The 15,355-nt window shown below is 47.2% G+C and overlaps 1 protein-coding gene across 2 annotated transcripts; it reads right to left on the bottom strand.

Moving 5' to 3' along the window:
- Positions 1–4,664: 4,664 nt before the first annotated feature.
- On the bottom strand, positions 4,665–8,543 carry LOC144121570 (uncharacterized). Of its 2 annotated transcripts, none has more exons than XM_077654845.1 (2): positions 7,335–8,543; positions 4,665–5,910 (listed from the first exon to the last, which is right to left on the bottom strand). In XM_077654845.1, the coding sequence occupies exons 1-2, from the start codon at positions 8,400–8,402 to the stop codon at positions 5,533–5,535; spliced, it is 1,446 nt and encodes a 481-aa protein (XP_077510971.1). In that variant the 5' UTR covers positions 8,403–8,543; the 3' UTR covers positions 4,665–5,532. The 2 variants fall into 2 exon arrangements, with proteins under 2 accessions (XP_077510971.1, XP_077510972.1); XM_077654846.1 differs by having other exon boundaries at positions 7,665–8,542.
- Between the last annotated feature and the right edge of the window lie 6,812 nt (positions 8,544–15,355).

A 15,355-nucleotide genomic window follows, 5' to 3' on the forward strand; every position in this document is an offset into this window, starting at 1 on the left:
TATGCTGCATACATCTGTAGCCACAACTAACTGTACACCATATTGAACTTGCAGCAGTGAACTTAACAGCTCAAACATGAACAAGTGTGAGGGAGCCTCAATTTACTGAAGAATGTTTCGACTTAGGAGCCATCTTCTTCTGGGCCCAGACAAAGACAAGTCAGCGATTTGATGCTCTCCTTCATCACCCTGTTCAAACTTGCACTGTCAGCACTTCCACCTTTGCAACTCTTTGGTGAACATAAGCTGTTGATAAGAAAAAGTGATAAGTTATGTGTGAGCAGTTCATCAGATTTTTATTGATACTTGCATTTTCGTTAAATAGGTTTTATATGTTAGGTAAAAATTTGGCACCTTGGTGCAGATCGAGCAGTCTTAGCTTTGGAATACAATAACCAGCTTTTTTTTTTTCATTTAATTCGTTTTGTGATGGGCTGTTTCATTTCTTGTTCTAGTTTCTAGTCAACAGACATAATGGACTAATTTAATATGCTTCAACTTTGACTGAAAACAGCCTACCTCTTTTAGTGTAATCAAAATGTGAGGACTGCCGTCTATTATATCACTGCCATCTTCATGTAAATTGAGTCTCTGTTGAATCAGCCCACAAGCTTGACCTATGCCCACTTTATTATGCTGTAGCCTCCAATTTATGCTCAAATGTGAGCCTGCAATCAGAGCAACTTTTGTGATATCAGTAACCTTGCAAACAGCTGCTGATTTTTGCCACAAGTTTCTTTGCGTTTACTTGATCGCTCAATGCAATGCTTATGCAGAGCACCAGCAAATGCTAAAATGAAGCCATCCCACAAGCTATAGGGACTGAATGGAGTCCTGAGGCTGTTTTAATGCTAAGGCACGGGACTGCAGTTGAAACAAGAATGCGCCGATTACCACATCACTCGGAACAGCTCAGTAAGAATAACTGTGTAGTCCCTCATTTCCCCTCCTCCACAAATGATTAGATTCAACACATCATGCCAGAAATGTCTCACGAAAACTGTGTTGTGCATCTAGTTCCTACAGTACTGAAGTGAAATCGACATCTTATTAGGGTACAAGACAACGGGCAGTGAAGATATATGAACAAGACGTGGTCTTGTGTTCTTGGACAACGGAGATCCACACAGTGTTCGCATGCTCAGATCTTCCAGCGTTGCCAGATGCAAAGCTTTTAAATGGAGGGAAATATTTGGGCATCTTTTTCATTGTGGGCTGTGCAGCTATGGACAGTTCTAAGCAGCATGAACTTTTGAGTGCAGACTTCAGCGTTTGTCCTGTAAGCCTCCGTGAAAATTCCTTTGGTTGTCTGTGATGAGGTTATGTTGGCTGCTTCAACCATGCAGTGGCATGAAGAGGTGCATCATTGCAATGTGATGAACATTCTCACTGTTATGTGCATGGTTCAGTTTTAAGACTAACAACCTTTCAAATGCAGAGCTCTAGTTCCGATGTCAACATGCCACATGTGCCCGGTGTTTTGGGAAATCATTGACACTCAAACTTTCAGTGTTTGTTTCACCCGGTCCACGATGTACAAAGTTTGTATTGCAACCCTGGAATGAAAGTGTGTGTGCTCTTTTCAGTATTTATAAAAAGACATGACTGCCGTTTTTGACGCCAGCAGACACTGATCGACTTGATTTGGATGAATAAACTTACCCTAATTGTGATCCAAAACCTTCATATGCATTCTGTGTTACTTTGCATCATTTCAATACGAAGGACAGCACAGAGGCAAGCTACAGGTCTGGGCGGTGGCGATGAAAATGCTCGCTGCTTGCATAGTTGTTTATAATAATGCATTAATTGCAATAGTATTCACTTCGGCATGGATCGCCTGGTATGTGGCCAAACCTAGTCTTTTTATTTAACACTAGCAGATCAGGTCCTCAGTGCCATAAATGGAGAACATTGCAATACTAAGCCCTGGATACTTCTTCCCTGCACCCTTAACCTTCTTTCACTCAAGAAATTAAGATTATTACGTGGTATTATTGTACCACCATGTCAATCATGCATCCTGCTACGCTTGCAGAGGCACGCGCAATATACATGCTCGAAGTACTCTCGAAAGGAGTGAACTCTCAAACAGCCTGTAAGCATACTCTTCGATAGCAGGATCGGGATGCCTTCGCTGACGTGAATTGAAGATGCTCCCACGAAACCACGTGTTCTAACGAGCAGACTGTTGTCTCTACTACTACCGTCTAGATGTTTAAGGTATGCAAGGCTCTGCTTCAAGTGTATGAGCACACGGATTTGCTACACTGTCTGCGGAATGCACGGCGAGCACTGTGGTAAATCGCATGTATTTCCAAGTGTAAAGGTGTATGCTCACAAGCTAAGGAAGATGCATTGTAACCTCGGAGCTCTTGTGCGACAGTAGGATCATCAAATTTTGTGAGTTCTGCAAGTGATAGCTCTGCAACTGTTAACACAAGTGTCTTCTATAGTACTAGCCAAGAACTTCAGTAGGCAGTTTCATGCCAGCCAAGGAGGTACAGTGCACAAGCTGAGTGAATGAGTTTGAAAAGTTCACTGGTGGCTGAAAAAATGTAAGTTGTCATTGCCATGCATCAGATTACCACCATCGGTGTGCTTTTGCACAAACACGGTTTGCCTCTACCACAAGTTTTCCATCTATCCAAACAGCTAGAGTTCTGCACACAAGTGCAATGTCCTAGGCCGCCGACGCGGCTCAGTAGCTATGGTGCTCGGCTGCTGGCCTGAAAGACTCGGTTTGATCCGGCCGCGGCGGTCAAATTTCGATGGAAGCGAAATTCTAGAGGCCCATGTACTGTGCGATGTCATTGCAGAAGCCCAGGTGGTCGAAATTTCCTGACCCCTTCAATACGACATCCCTCATAGCCTGAGTCGCTTCGGGAGGTTAAACCCCATAAACTAAACATCATATACTTGGCCCCACAGCAGTGCTTCTCAGAGCGGCTTTGACACTGAGCAGTTGTCCCTTGAAAACAGATGCTCATGCGAGGCGATGCAGACCATTCAAGGTGATCTTGGTTGTGCGCATTAGAAGTGTGCTAGGCCAGGAGGACTTGCAGTTCCCGCAACACCCCCCCCCCCCCCCGCGCAACTTTCAACAAACTGAAAATAAAACTGTAAACTAAACTCTGTATAAACAGTGCAAGAACAATGTACTTGTTTTCCATGCGGGAAGCTGCTCCAACGTCATGGCATGGCTGAGCAAACACAGCCACTAGCATTTACATAACATCAAATGTGAGTGGTTGATCAACTTTCGCCTGCAACAGCTTACATTGAAATAAACCAAAGGCTATGTTCAAGCCGTTCATGAAAAAGCCAAAGCTCTAAACTTGAACTAAAATATAAAAACTACACAATAAAAATACATTATATGATTATGCTGAAGGCTGTTAAGAATGGATGGAGGCCTCCAACCCGGGAGAATTTTCACAGGGAACCCCTCAGATTTTAAGACACGTCTTCAAAAAGGCACCTGCATGGAGCCAACATTGCGAGCGTCAACAGTGGAAAGATCTTCCCTTTTGTCTGAGGGAGGAAGGGTTTGCCGACCAGCACCCTTGGCAAGGCAGACGCTGCATTGTGTGACCACTCGGGGGTAAATTGCATCGTTGAGGGAAAAAAACCTTCTCCTCAGGCAAAACGGTGGTGGCGAAAGGAAGGTGTCGTAACTTTCCCATAGGGAACGGTGGCCCGACCTCTCTCTTCCCTAAAGTTACTAACGACAGTGGCATTCCCCTTCCATCTCCACAAAGCGCCTGGGTTCGAAGTTGTTCACCTTGCTGGACGCGGTACTTCTGATTAACCCTGGTCAACGACCAATGTAACCAAGGTCTGCTATACATGGTGCTGAACCTCCATCATCACCACTGAGCTGGGAGGCTGCGACAGTATTGAATGAAGCTGCTACTCGAAGAATGGGTGCTCTCCACCGGAACCTCTGCGAGAGGGCAATAGTGCTGCCTCCTGCGGTGGGCGGCTCCCAAAGTCATCTTGAATGATCTCTGACTGGCCATTGGTAAAGTAGAGAGATTTAGGGGTCTTGGGATCTCTGACTGTATTTAAGCAGCTGGACTGTTTAAGTGTAGTAGCTACTACATACTCCCGTAAATGCGTAAAGTAAGCCCTTAGTGTACTCTTCGCCTCGAAGCCCGTCCCTCCTAGTCGCACCACAAAAGCGGCTTTTTGATACAGGACCCCTGGACCTTGACCTGGCTGAGTCGACCCAGTCTAACCAAAGGCCCACTGCTTACAAGGCAGCTTCTGTGCTGATAACACAAAGGAGACAGTGTAAGAACTTGCAGAAAAAGGTTTGGTTTGCGGGAAGCGGTTGGTTCGAAACCCACCAGTGGACACCCACCGTTAAAAATGGGTACAAGCCACCCCCGGCCTGGTGCCCGGCTTCTTCAGGGGTGTGTGCTTGGAGGAGGCTCCGCAAACCCCGCTGCGCCCCTTCAGGGGCAAACCCAGTTTCGAACAACTCAAGCCTGCAAAGGTGGAGTGTTCCACTGCCAAGTGCAGAGTTCGACTCAAGGCTCGTGCGCTGACATCAGCGTACCCAGCGTAACCAGCACTGACATCAGTGTTTAACACCAAGGTCCTTCTTCGTCAGAAGCGATGACTGCTTTCTGGCTGTTCGATCTTGTGAGAAAAAGGACTGACTGGCCAAAGATTTTTATATCATTACACAAATCAATGCACAGCTTCTGAAAATGAAACTGTAAACTCTGTATAAACAGTGCAAGAACAATGTACTTAGAATGAACTTACTGACCTTACAATAAGATGATTACATCAGGGATAACTGGATTGCAACAAAGACTTGCACATTCGATGCTCGCTCTGTCAAGCAATGAAAAAATATGTCAAGCAAAGAAAAAATATGCAACCCGCACAGTGTGATTCTGCAAAGCCATACATGCCACCACAGCAGTTGTACAAGCCACGACTACTCATGTACTAACATTTGCTAATACAGTTCTCCCCACACCCATTGCTCACTACCTTCAACCACATTCTTTTTTATCACACTTGCCACGCTTCAAGATCACCAGTTATCTGTCCTGCCCAAGTGTAATTATCTCCAACTCTCATCTGACCTCTAACCCGCACTGCTCTCTCTTCTGTCACTCATACATATGCAGTTATAACACATGGACATTTTGCAGCTCGCTTGTGCAATGGGTCGGCACTGTAACTGTTGCACTGTGATATACTAGACAACACTGCACTCTACAAATGAATCTCGTAGGTGGCCTTCCAAGCAGGCTACCAACAACACATAGCCACTCAGGGAACAGTTCAAACACTGAACCATTTTGTACATCCCAGAAAAATCCCGGTAGCCCATACCATATCCAATGTGTGCATGCAATACACTGGCACCTCAACTGGCACATCATAACGCACCACAATAGTATCAGATCACAATGTTAACCAGTGCACCTTGGAGTCGCTTGACCGGACACCGCTGGCAAAAATAGCATATCATGGCCCTCATGCGGAATCACTCCCGTCCTGCTCGTTTTAATCCCTGCCTTCACGATCACGCAGTAAGATTTCTAGGAGCATGGCTATCTCAGGGTCCTCGATTCCTGGGCTCTCGCTTGGCAGTGGCTCGCCATGGTATGCCAGGAAGGCACTGAGCGAAATTGCTTCTCGAAAAGTGCGAATGTACCGAGTTGAACGGGGACAGCCACAGTCTGCTGGGCACCTCTCGTGTGACTCAGTGTTCTTGCCTTCTCTCAGCATCGCCAGCACCCTCACCAACCTTCTCCGCACCTTGGACACATCGTCCTGCTCGGACTCCGGAGTAGAGTCTTCATCTGGCGAGTGCCCGGAATCCGATATAAAGACTGTGCTCGCCGCGCTAACAGTACTCGCCGGTGAGCCTGGGTCACTTCTCTGAAACATGAAACAAAAACGGGGAAAGGGGCAGAGTGAAGTATGATAACTGTCAACGTTTGGTCGCAAGACAGGATGCTAACGGTCACAGATTCACGGTGATCTGTCATTATGTGAGCAGCACCAGGCACGTGCCCGTGCACTCACAGAGACCACTATAACAGTTCAGGTTCCCACAAAGTCTATGTGCCACAGACTTTACTCCAAATCTAAGGCATTAGCAAAACACAGGTAGTAGCATTGCAACAGTTGCAGCGTTCAACGAATTACGCAACAAAGCGTAAAACACTGAAATTTTTATGCAATCAGATACCGAGAAGAAAGTTAATCACATGCACCATCCATGCAATTACCTTTGTTCCTAGCAAAATATGAAAGTAGTGAAAACAACGGCAAAAACTGGTTTGGGTAGTTCTGAAAATTCAGTTTCTCGACTCATCAGGTGACTGGCTGTACAAGGTCACTGGAACTGGCAATCTGAACCAGTGCGAAATAAGCCAAGGTGTCCTTTCAACCAGAGAAAGCGAGGGCACATACACCGCACGGTTATCACAACCGCATAGGTATAACCAAGCACTTATTGACATGCAAGCACAGTTGTCTGACACACATGGCACCGTGTAGAGGTGGCAGCCCAGACAACACTCCAACACGTCTGCCCTTCGTTCCAAAACATTCAGGTGTAGTAGCCGAGAGTATCATCTGTGCCTCTCCTTCGTCAGGAGTTTATTCACCGTGCTGTTATATCGTGAATCTGCATCGATTTGCCCAGCTCTCTTCTTTAATCAGAAAGACAGACCCTTGTGCCTGTGATATTTAAGATATACTTCACGACACCAGCGAAATAAGGTGCATGATAAGTTGACTTGACCTCAGTACGCTTCTGCAACATCCCAACTGGAGCTCGCAAAAAGCAGCCCTAGAATAGCTGCAGTGACAACTCTGATAGATATTCTCCAGTTCTGGCCTCAGTGCTAAACTGGGACCAATTTTTCATAGCAGCACAAATGCTCGAGCAGCCCTCAACTTATGCTTTTCACCTGGATTACTATGGTCAGGTGAACTTGCTGCAAATTTACGTAATTGTAAACAATTACCAAATTGGCAAAATAACAAATTTAGTAACATTGCACAACAATTAGTAAAGACTGCATGCAACCATATCAACACAATCTTTTGATTAAACATGACAGCAAGGGGATCTCATAAAATTGATGGAGTTTAGTAGCCACCTGCAACTTCATGCCAAGCAAGGTAGCTAACCTGCACAATGGTTGCCACGTATTAACCAGCCAGCAGATGCGCAGGCTACTGAAGCTGTTCAAATTGACAGCAATCGTGGCACTAGAAACTGCAAGTTCAAATCCAAACAGTGAATCAGCCGCAAATGTGAACATTTGCATCGGAAGTGAAAACAGACTCACATTATCCCTGTGCGCTTCTTTGGTAGCCCCGACTGGATGGACCTCAGCAACACCTGGCATAGGACCAAGATTACGGAGAGCAGCCTCTTGCACCAAGGCCTCCATCGGCAGGTCTTCATCAGTGCTGCCGAGATCCTCCACTACTGCACCAGAGCCCAGCGATGGGCTGTGGTTCTTTCCTGTGCCTGCACCCTGGGAAGCAGAGCTCGAATGGCCATCTTCACCGTACTGCGGGGGCGGAGGAGCTCGTGGTCCCTTTTTCCTCCCCCGTGCAGTTTTCGCTTTTGGGGTTCTTAAGCCAAATTCAAGTGACGGCTTTTGCAGACTCACATCATCCCTGTGCGCTTTCTTGGTAGCCACGACTGGATGGACTTCAGCAACACCTGGCATAGGACCAAGATTACAGAGAACAGCCTCACTGTCGCTGTCCTCGACGATGACGCCCGATGCCGCAGCCAGTAAGGGCGAGCTGCCTTGGTCTCCCGCCGATTCACTGCGCTGTTTTCCGGACGGAACGTTAACCTCATGAGGCGACTCGTACAGATGTTTCACGGGGAAGATATTTTTCAGATAATGTTCCTTCAGCGACTGCCATGAATGCTTGCCGGGCACGACACCAGCCGAGGCCATTTCTTTGTACACCGCATTGCCATGGACACGGACGCCTGGCTTCTTAGCTACGAACTCTGCAATCGCAATTTCTTCGCCAAGGGTGTATTCCCTTCTTGAGCGAATGGAACGGAGTCTTCGTGTCTTGGAGTCGCTTGCGTCCACCACGGCTGGCGCCATTGGTATTTTGAACTCTATGAGACGAAGTAGCTTGTCGCTTTTGGCACAAGCGCGAATGTAATTAGCAGAGAAGACAACATCGCTGCTGTCTGTAACAGTAACGCTGGACGGCACCAGTCGTATGGCATCAGGAACTTTTTCTGGCTGTACGAGAACGCCACCTCCGTACTCTATAAGCTCCCGTATCTCCTTGCGCTCCGAACAGGGCACCAAGGAGAACAACATGGGGCTACCATCCGCCTTCACGAACAGCGCTCGACTTCGCCGCCTTTTTGGCATGACTTCAAAGCACCTAACGTAGTTTTACAACCACAACAACCGTCAGCTCCCTGGTAAACGGTTAACAAAGCCGCGTGACCGCGCGTGAGCTTTCGTCGGCTCATCGAAGTTCATGCTTTGGCCACGACCGGCTTTCGACCGGCTTTAAAGCCAGTCGTGGCTTTGGCGCCGTTCTCAAGTAGACTTGTTTTCCAGTATAGTGAACTATAAATACTATAATGCCTAGATTATACTGGCCAACAGTGCCAGTATGTGTATTCTAAGACCTCATGCATGTTTGTAAACAAACAAGGTGGCGATGCAGTCGCTAGCGGGCTCGTGGTAGGCAAAAGGTCGGGGAGTGGCGCCGCGGAAAGGTGTTGAGCGCGGGTTTTCAAGGCTTGTAGGCGCGTTTCCAGTTTCTGCGAATCATAGCAATGGTCGATGCTTCCAACTTAGTAATTTGTTGAAGTACACGAGCTCGCGTTAGCCACGTGTGGCCTATAAAGAGAAATAGTTTGCCACTGTGTTGTACAGTATTGTGCGTTTTTATCGCTGACACTTTCAAAAATTTCCCCGCCTCAACCGCTGGCTCGTTTGCGGTGAAACTGCACACAGAGCTTGCGTATTATGGTAACTTTTGTATCGTAGCAAGTTTGACAATGGTACTTACTTAGTTCAGGCGCACATGATGCGAAAACGTAAGCGTCTACGAGAGATCGGCGAGCCAAAACCCGCAGACGACGCTTTTTCGCTGAGAACCGGCAGTGGCGCCATCTGTTTTCGGCAGCGGAAAGCGTCACGACTAGGCCGCCCAGGCGAGCGTTGCAAGGAGCGCGGTCCCTTTGAATATGCCGTTCGGCATTTGCGTGTGGCGTCGTCTACAGACGAGATCGATACGCACCCCATCACTCCTCGCGCACATTTATCCAGATCTTTACAACCCAAACTGCAAACACTGCGGCCAACGTGCTACCTACGATCACATCCTGTGGGACTGCAAAATAGAGCCACCTCCGGGTGATATAGTTACAGCTCCTTCTCTCGAGCGGTGGGAGACCGTGCTGGCTAGCTCTGACCCCAGAACGCAAGTTTTGGCGGTGGAGTGGGCTGACAAAGTCGTCGAGGGCTATGTACTCTCGACCACTTAACGCGACCTCTTGCCAAGCTCTTCCCGGCGAATAAAATGTTTTACAATCAATCTGCTTCAACTGAAGCGCTTACAACATTTTCGGCTAATTGAGCGGAAAAATATCAAAACAACTGATTTAAAGAGGCTTTACCTTAATAAGAATATTGTTTGATCTCTTCTTCTGCCGAGTGGCTTATCCAATTCAGCTCATTTCGTCTGCTTTCGGGACTCTCTGAAAGCATCGGAGGGTGACACCACGAAGTCCTGAGCTGCTGTTCTCGTTTAATTTCGTTGTGTGGTACGAACTTTTTATTCTTCCCTGCTGTTTAGACGTCTTCATTGCACTGTGTTGTGTGTTGAGCTGCGGTATGCCAACTTACAGTGCGAAAGAGAAAGCTGCGGCAGTGGTGTGGCTAATTTAGAGAAACTCAAAGCACTACGTCCGCAAACAATTTATGGTGCGGTTTCGTCGGCGGCCACCGTCTCACACAGCCGTTTCGGAATGGCGCCATAAGTTTGAAGACACTGGATCCGTGAATAGGCAAGCAAGAAAAGATAAAGGAAAGGGACACCGTGGAATCGGTGATGCGGTTGAGGGGGTCTTTGAAACCAACCCTCGTATGACATGCACCCGTGCTGGGCTTCTTTTCGGCGTAGCCCCATCGACGGTGAGCCGAACACTCCAGATTAAAGGATGGCGTCAGTACAGGGTGCGTGTACACCAGCACTTAAGCCCCGCAGACAAAGCCCAGCGGGTCTCATTATGTCGCTCAGAGCAGCAGAGACTGGCAGCAGATCCTGGACGCCTCGATTTTTTGATGTTCAGCGACGAGGCTGTTTTTCACCTGGACGGCCAAGTAAACCGGCAGTGCACACGTTTCTGGTCGAAAAACAATCCGCATTTCACTCACACCAGGCAGGGCCGTGAACTCGCCACGGACTGTTGTCTGGTGCGCAATTTGGCGAGAGGGAGTGGTCGGCCCGTTCTTCTTTGAGGACACTGTGACTGCTGACTCTTATCTGCGCCTGTTGAAGGAACGATTTCTGCCGGAGCTGGTGGAGTACCACATGCAGCAGCAGCTATGCATCTTCCAGCAAGATGGCGCCCCTGCTCACTACGCAAGCAAAGTTAGACAATGGCTCAATGAAGTATTTCCGGGCCGGTGGATGTGGCGTGGGTCGCCCAATATGTCTTGGTCACCGCGATCGCCAGACTTGACGCCGTGCGATTTTTTCGTGTGGGGATACATAAAATCGCGCGTCTACAGGGCTGGAAGCCTTCACAATGTTGAGCGTCTTCAGGAGCATATAAAAAAAGAATTCGACACGATAAGCGACGACATGAGAGCTGCAGTGTTCAGCGAATACGCTCACAGGCTGCAGCGATGCATAGACGCTGCAGGAGGCCACTTTGAGGGTTGATTGCTTTGCAGCCTGAACGTCTTTTACTTGCCAGCTTTCCAACCAGTGCAGCTGCAAGGGTGAGTCGGTGGCAGATCGTTCTTAAAACAGTTCAGAAAGATACGGACACATGGACGGAACGTACACACGAGCGTACGGCGTGTACTGCCAATAAATTAGTATTGTTTCTTTCAACAGCTCACACCATTCCCGTCCGACGACGGAACGTCCTGCGAGAAAAAGAGCCGTTCTTCCGGCCTAATGTGTGTATATCGTTTTAATAGGGCAAATGATGAGATACGCCTGGAATTGGTTTGTTTTTCAGTGCTATAAATTTAAAATACTTAAGATGAAGCAAATGCCGAACGGCATATTCAAAGGGCCCGCGCTCCTTGCAACGCTCGCCTGGGCGGCCTAGTCGTGAAGCTTTCCGCTGCCGAAAACAAATGGCGCCACTGTCGGTTCTAAGCGAAAAAGCGTCGTCGGCGGGTTTTGGCTCGCCGACCTCTCATAGACGCTTACGTTTTCGCATCATGTGCGCCTGAGCTAAGTAAGTAGCATTGTCAAACTTGCTACGATACAAAAGTTACCATAATACGCAAGCTCTGTGTGCAGTTTCACTGCAAATGAGCCAGCGGTTGAGGCGGGGAAATTTTTGAATGTGTCAGCGATAAAAACGCACAATACGGTATACTACTACTAATAATAATAATAATTGGTTTTTGGGGAAAGGAAATGGCGCAGTATCTGTCTCATATATCGTTGGACACCTGAACCGCGCCGTAAGGGAAGGGATAAGGGAGGGAGTGAAAGAAGAAAGGAAGAATGAGGTGCCATAGTGGAGGGCTCCGGAATAATTTCGCCCACCTGGGGATCTTTAACGTGCACTGACATGGCACAGCCCACGGGCGCCTTAGCGTTTTTCCTCCATAAAAACGCAGCCGACGCGGTCGGGTTCTGCGGTATACAGTATTGTGCGTTTTTATCGCGAATACTTTCAAAAGTTTCCCCGCCTCAACCGCTGGCTCATTTGCGATGAAACTGCACACAGAGCTTGCGTATTATGGTAACTTTTGTATCGTAGCAAGTTTGACAACGGTACTTAGTGAGCTAAGCCGCGCATGATGCGAAAATGTAATCGTCTACGTAGAGATCGGCGAACCAAAACCCGCAGACGACGTTTTCTCGCTGAAAGGCGGCAGTGGCGCCATCTGTTTTCGGCAGTGGAAAGCGTCGCGACAAGGCCACCGAGTCAAGCGTTGCAAACAATATTCTTTGAAAGGTAAAGCCTCGTTAAATCAATTGTTCTGATATTTTTTCCGCACAATTAGCCGAAAATGTTGCAGGCGCTTCAGTTGAAGCAGACGAAACGGCCGGAACCGCATATTCAAAGGGTCCGCGCTTCTTGCAACGCTCGCCTCGGCGGCCTTGCCATGACGCTTTCGAGTGCCGAAAACAGATGGCGCAACTGCCGCCATTCAAGGAAAAAACATCGTCCGCGGGTTTTGGTTCGCTGATATTTTCGTAGACGATTACGTTTTCGCATCATGCACAGCTCAACTAAGTAAGTACCGTCGTTAAACTTGCTACGATACAAAAGTTACCATAATACGTTAGCTCTGTGTGCAGTTTCACCGCAAATGAGCTAGCGGTTGAGGCGGGGAAACTTTTGAAAGTCTTCGCGATAAAAACGCACAATACTGTATATGGTTAGTAGTAAACATATGTAGAAAGCGTTCCTGCCGTTTATTTATGCGCTAGGAATTGAATAAAACAAGTTTTGACACTCTGCTCTAGTGTCACTGCACTAGTTTTCACTCTGCACTAGGACAATAGTGAGGGGAAGCGCTGGCCTTGTTTCGTCGGAGCAGACATGCGCTCATCGTCTGCTGACATACGTACGTGTCGCGCTGTGCGAAAAGTGGGGACAGCATCGTGTCCCTGATCTCCTGTCTCGCTTAGCGCTGTTTTTAGCCGCACGACCACGCACCAGCCAGGCCGACTTGTCCTCTTGTCAAGCTGGTCGATTTGGTGAAAATTTTTGATTTCTAGAATTATTTTCTTTCCTAGCCCTGAAGTCGTTTCTTGACGAAAAATTATAGCAAATTATTTAGTACAAATTTATAAATTACGCTTTTTAGAAGTGTGGTCGTCAAAAATTGTCAGGTAATTTCTTTGATTTCAGTGCCGCATTTCTTTTGACCAAAGCGAAAGCGAAGATGCCATAAACGAGGGAATAAACTATTTAAGGTTCGTTTTGTAACCTCTCACATTTTCTGCGACAGGATCACTCACCTTCGTAATTCGCATGAAAATCAAATGATTCCATTTGTCGCAAACTATTCCTGAGACGTTGAGGAGCGTAATAAATCTCTCGATTTTTTCCCTACACATGCAGTACTGTGTTAGTTATTTCCTGTAAGAAGCGTTTTCATGTAACTATGCATGCATAAGTACTGATCATATAGAAAAAGAACTAATCGCGTCATCGTAATGAACAGGGCTTTATGTACATATGCTGGCATAAAAAAACCGCACTATCTACTAAATTATTTGAGACCTTGGGGGGACCTGAAGACGGTGTTAATTATAATTACCCAGAACTGCACCAGGTATAGCTATAAATAAAGGGAATTAGTGAAACTAGCGTAGGAATTTCATATTTGCACCAAGTTTAGTTACATATCGCATGCATGTCTAACGAAAACACTTCTCATTGCCGCGTCCCCTCTCAATCTCACCACGTGTCTGTTAGTAGCACGCCTTCGGCAGCTTCTTTCCAAACAAGCTTCGCGATCATGTACTACCTCATGAAACATGACACATGCATGATGCAATGTAAAAGCATATGGCGTTTAGCACACTTAAGGTACGCTATTCTAAGCGCACCAACGCGACCGCGCAAGATTGACACAACTTACCAGACTTCTTTCTACTCGAATGAAATAATTACGTCGTCATATCAAGAAACAGTTTCAAGTAAATATTGAATGTCATAGAACGCGCCATTAAAACATGGTGTGCTATTAACAAAAAAACGCATTACTTGGGGGCGAGTGAACCTGTCGGCGCCCCGTGCACTCCGGCTCAAGGTGATAAGTACGTGTGCAGCTGCATATGTCTTTTTTTTTTTGCCTTGAGAAATTATCAGCCTACTATCCTGAAGTTCAGGTGAATGAACGCAGTAACTTGCAAGTTATTAAGTGCATTGAGTGGCAGTGCCTATCGACTCCCAGACTTCGCGCTTTACTACCGTGGCCCAGTGCCTGTTAGCCAGTTTCCGAATGCGGCATTTATGCGCGAGAAACCTATCGAGGCTAATTTAATATTTTTTATGCTACTACGCGGATCCAGCAGTGACTCAGCTGATCAATACATGTTGCTTCTGCAGTGCACAGGCTTGAAGCAGCCGCCGGTAGCTGCGGTAGGCACGGGCAAGCGGAACCTGTTTTGCCTACCATGCGAAAGTCGCTGCTAACATCAGCGCCACCGCATCTTCGTCGCGGGGTGAAGGAGGTCCGTAAGAATACCTACCTAATGGCGCGAACGAGAGGGGGCGGGCGTGCTGTTGTTAGACATATGCAGTACAGAGGGAGATAGATTAGGCTTCAAGTATAGTAAGGAAAAATCTGCAGTCATGATATTTAATGAAGAGGGCGGCGAGCATAGAATACAGGAGTTCGAGCTAAAAGTAGTGAATGAGTACAAGTATCTTGGGGTGTGGATAAATAACAGTGCTGAGTATCTGACAGAGCATGAAAAATATGTAATGAATAAAGCTAGTAGGAATGCAGCTGTCATGAAAAATAGGGCACTGTGGAATTACAATAGGTATGAGGTGGTAAGAGGGATCTGGAAAGGGGTGATGGTCCCTAGCCTGACCTTCGGGAATGCGGTCCTGTGTATGAGGCCAGATGTTCAAGCAAGGCTGGAAATTAGGCAACGGGGAGTAGGGAGGTTAGCTTTGGGAGCACATGGCAATACACCAAATCAGGGGGTACAGGGGGATATGGGATGGGCGTCTTTCGAGAGCAGAGAGGCTAGCAGTAAGATAGCATTTGAGGAACGATTGAGAAGGATGGAGGAAAAGCGGTGGGCTAGGAAAGTTTTCAGATACCTGTATATAAAGAATGTTGACACGAAATGGAGAAAGCGAACTAGAAAATTGACAAGCAAATATCTGGACAGCAGTAAGGGGGCAAATCAGCAACTATCGGTTAAGAAAAAGGTTAAAGGAACAGAGAGAGCGTTGTGGAAAACAGGGATGCTGACGAAATCGGCACTGGAAACATACCGGACCTTTAAACAGGAAATTGTCAAAGAAAATATCTATGATAATTGTAGAAGTTCTTTGCTGTTTGAGGCCAGGACTGGAGTTTTGCGGACTAAGACGTATAGAGTCAGGTACCAGGAGATAGACACTTTGTGCATTGGGTGCGGA

Source organism: Amblyomma americanum, chromosome 2 (genome assembly GCF_052857255.1).
Source record: "Amblyomma americanum isolate KBUSLIRL-KWMA chromosome 2, ASM5285725v1, whole genome shotgun sequence".
In the NCBI taxonomy this organism is placed as follows: Eukaryota; Metazoa; Arthropoda; class Arachnida; order Ixodida; family Ixodidae; genus Amblyomma; species Amblyomma americanum.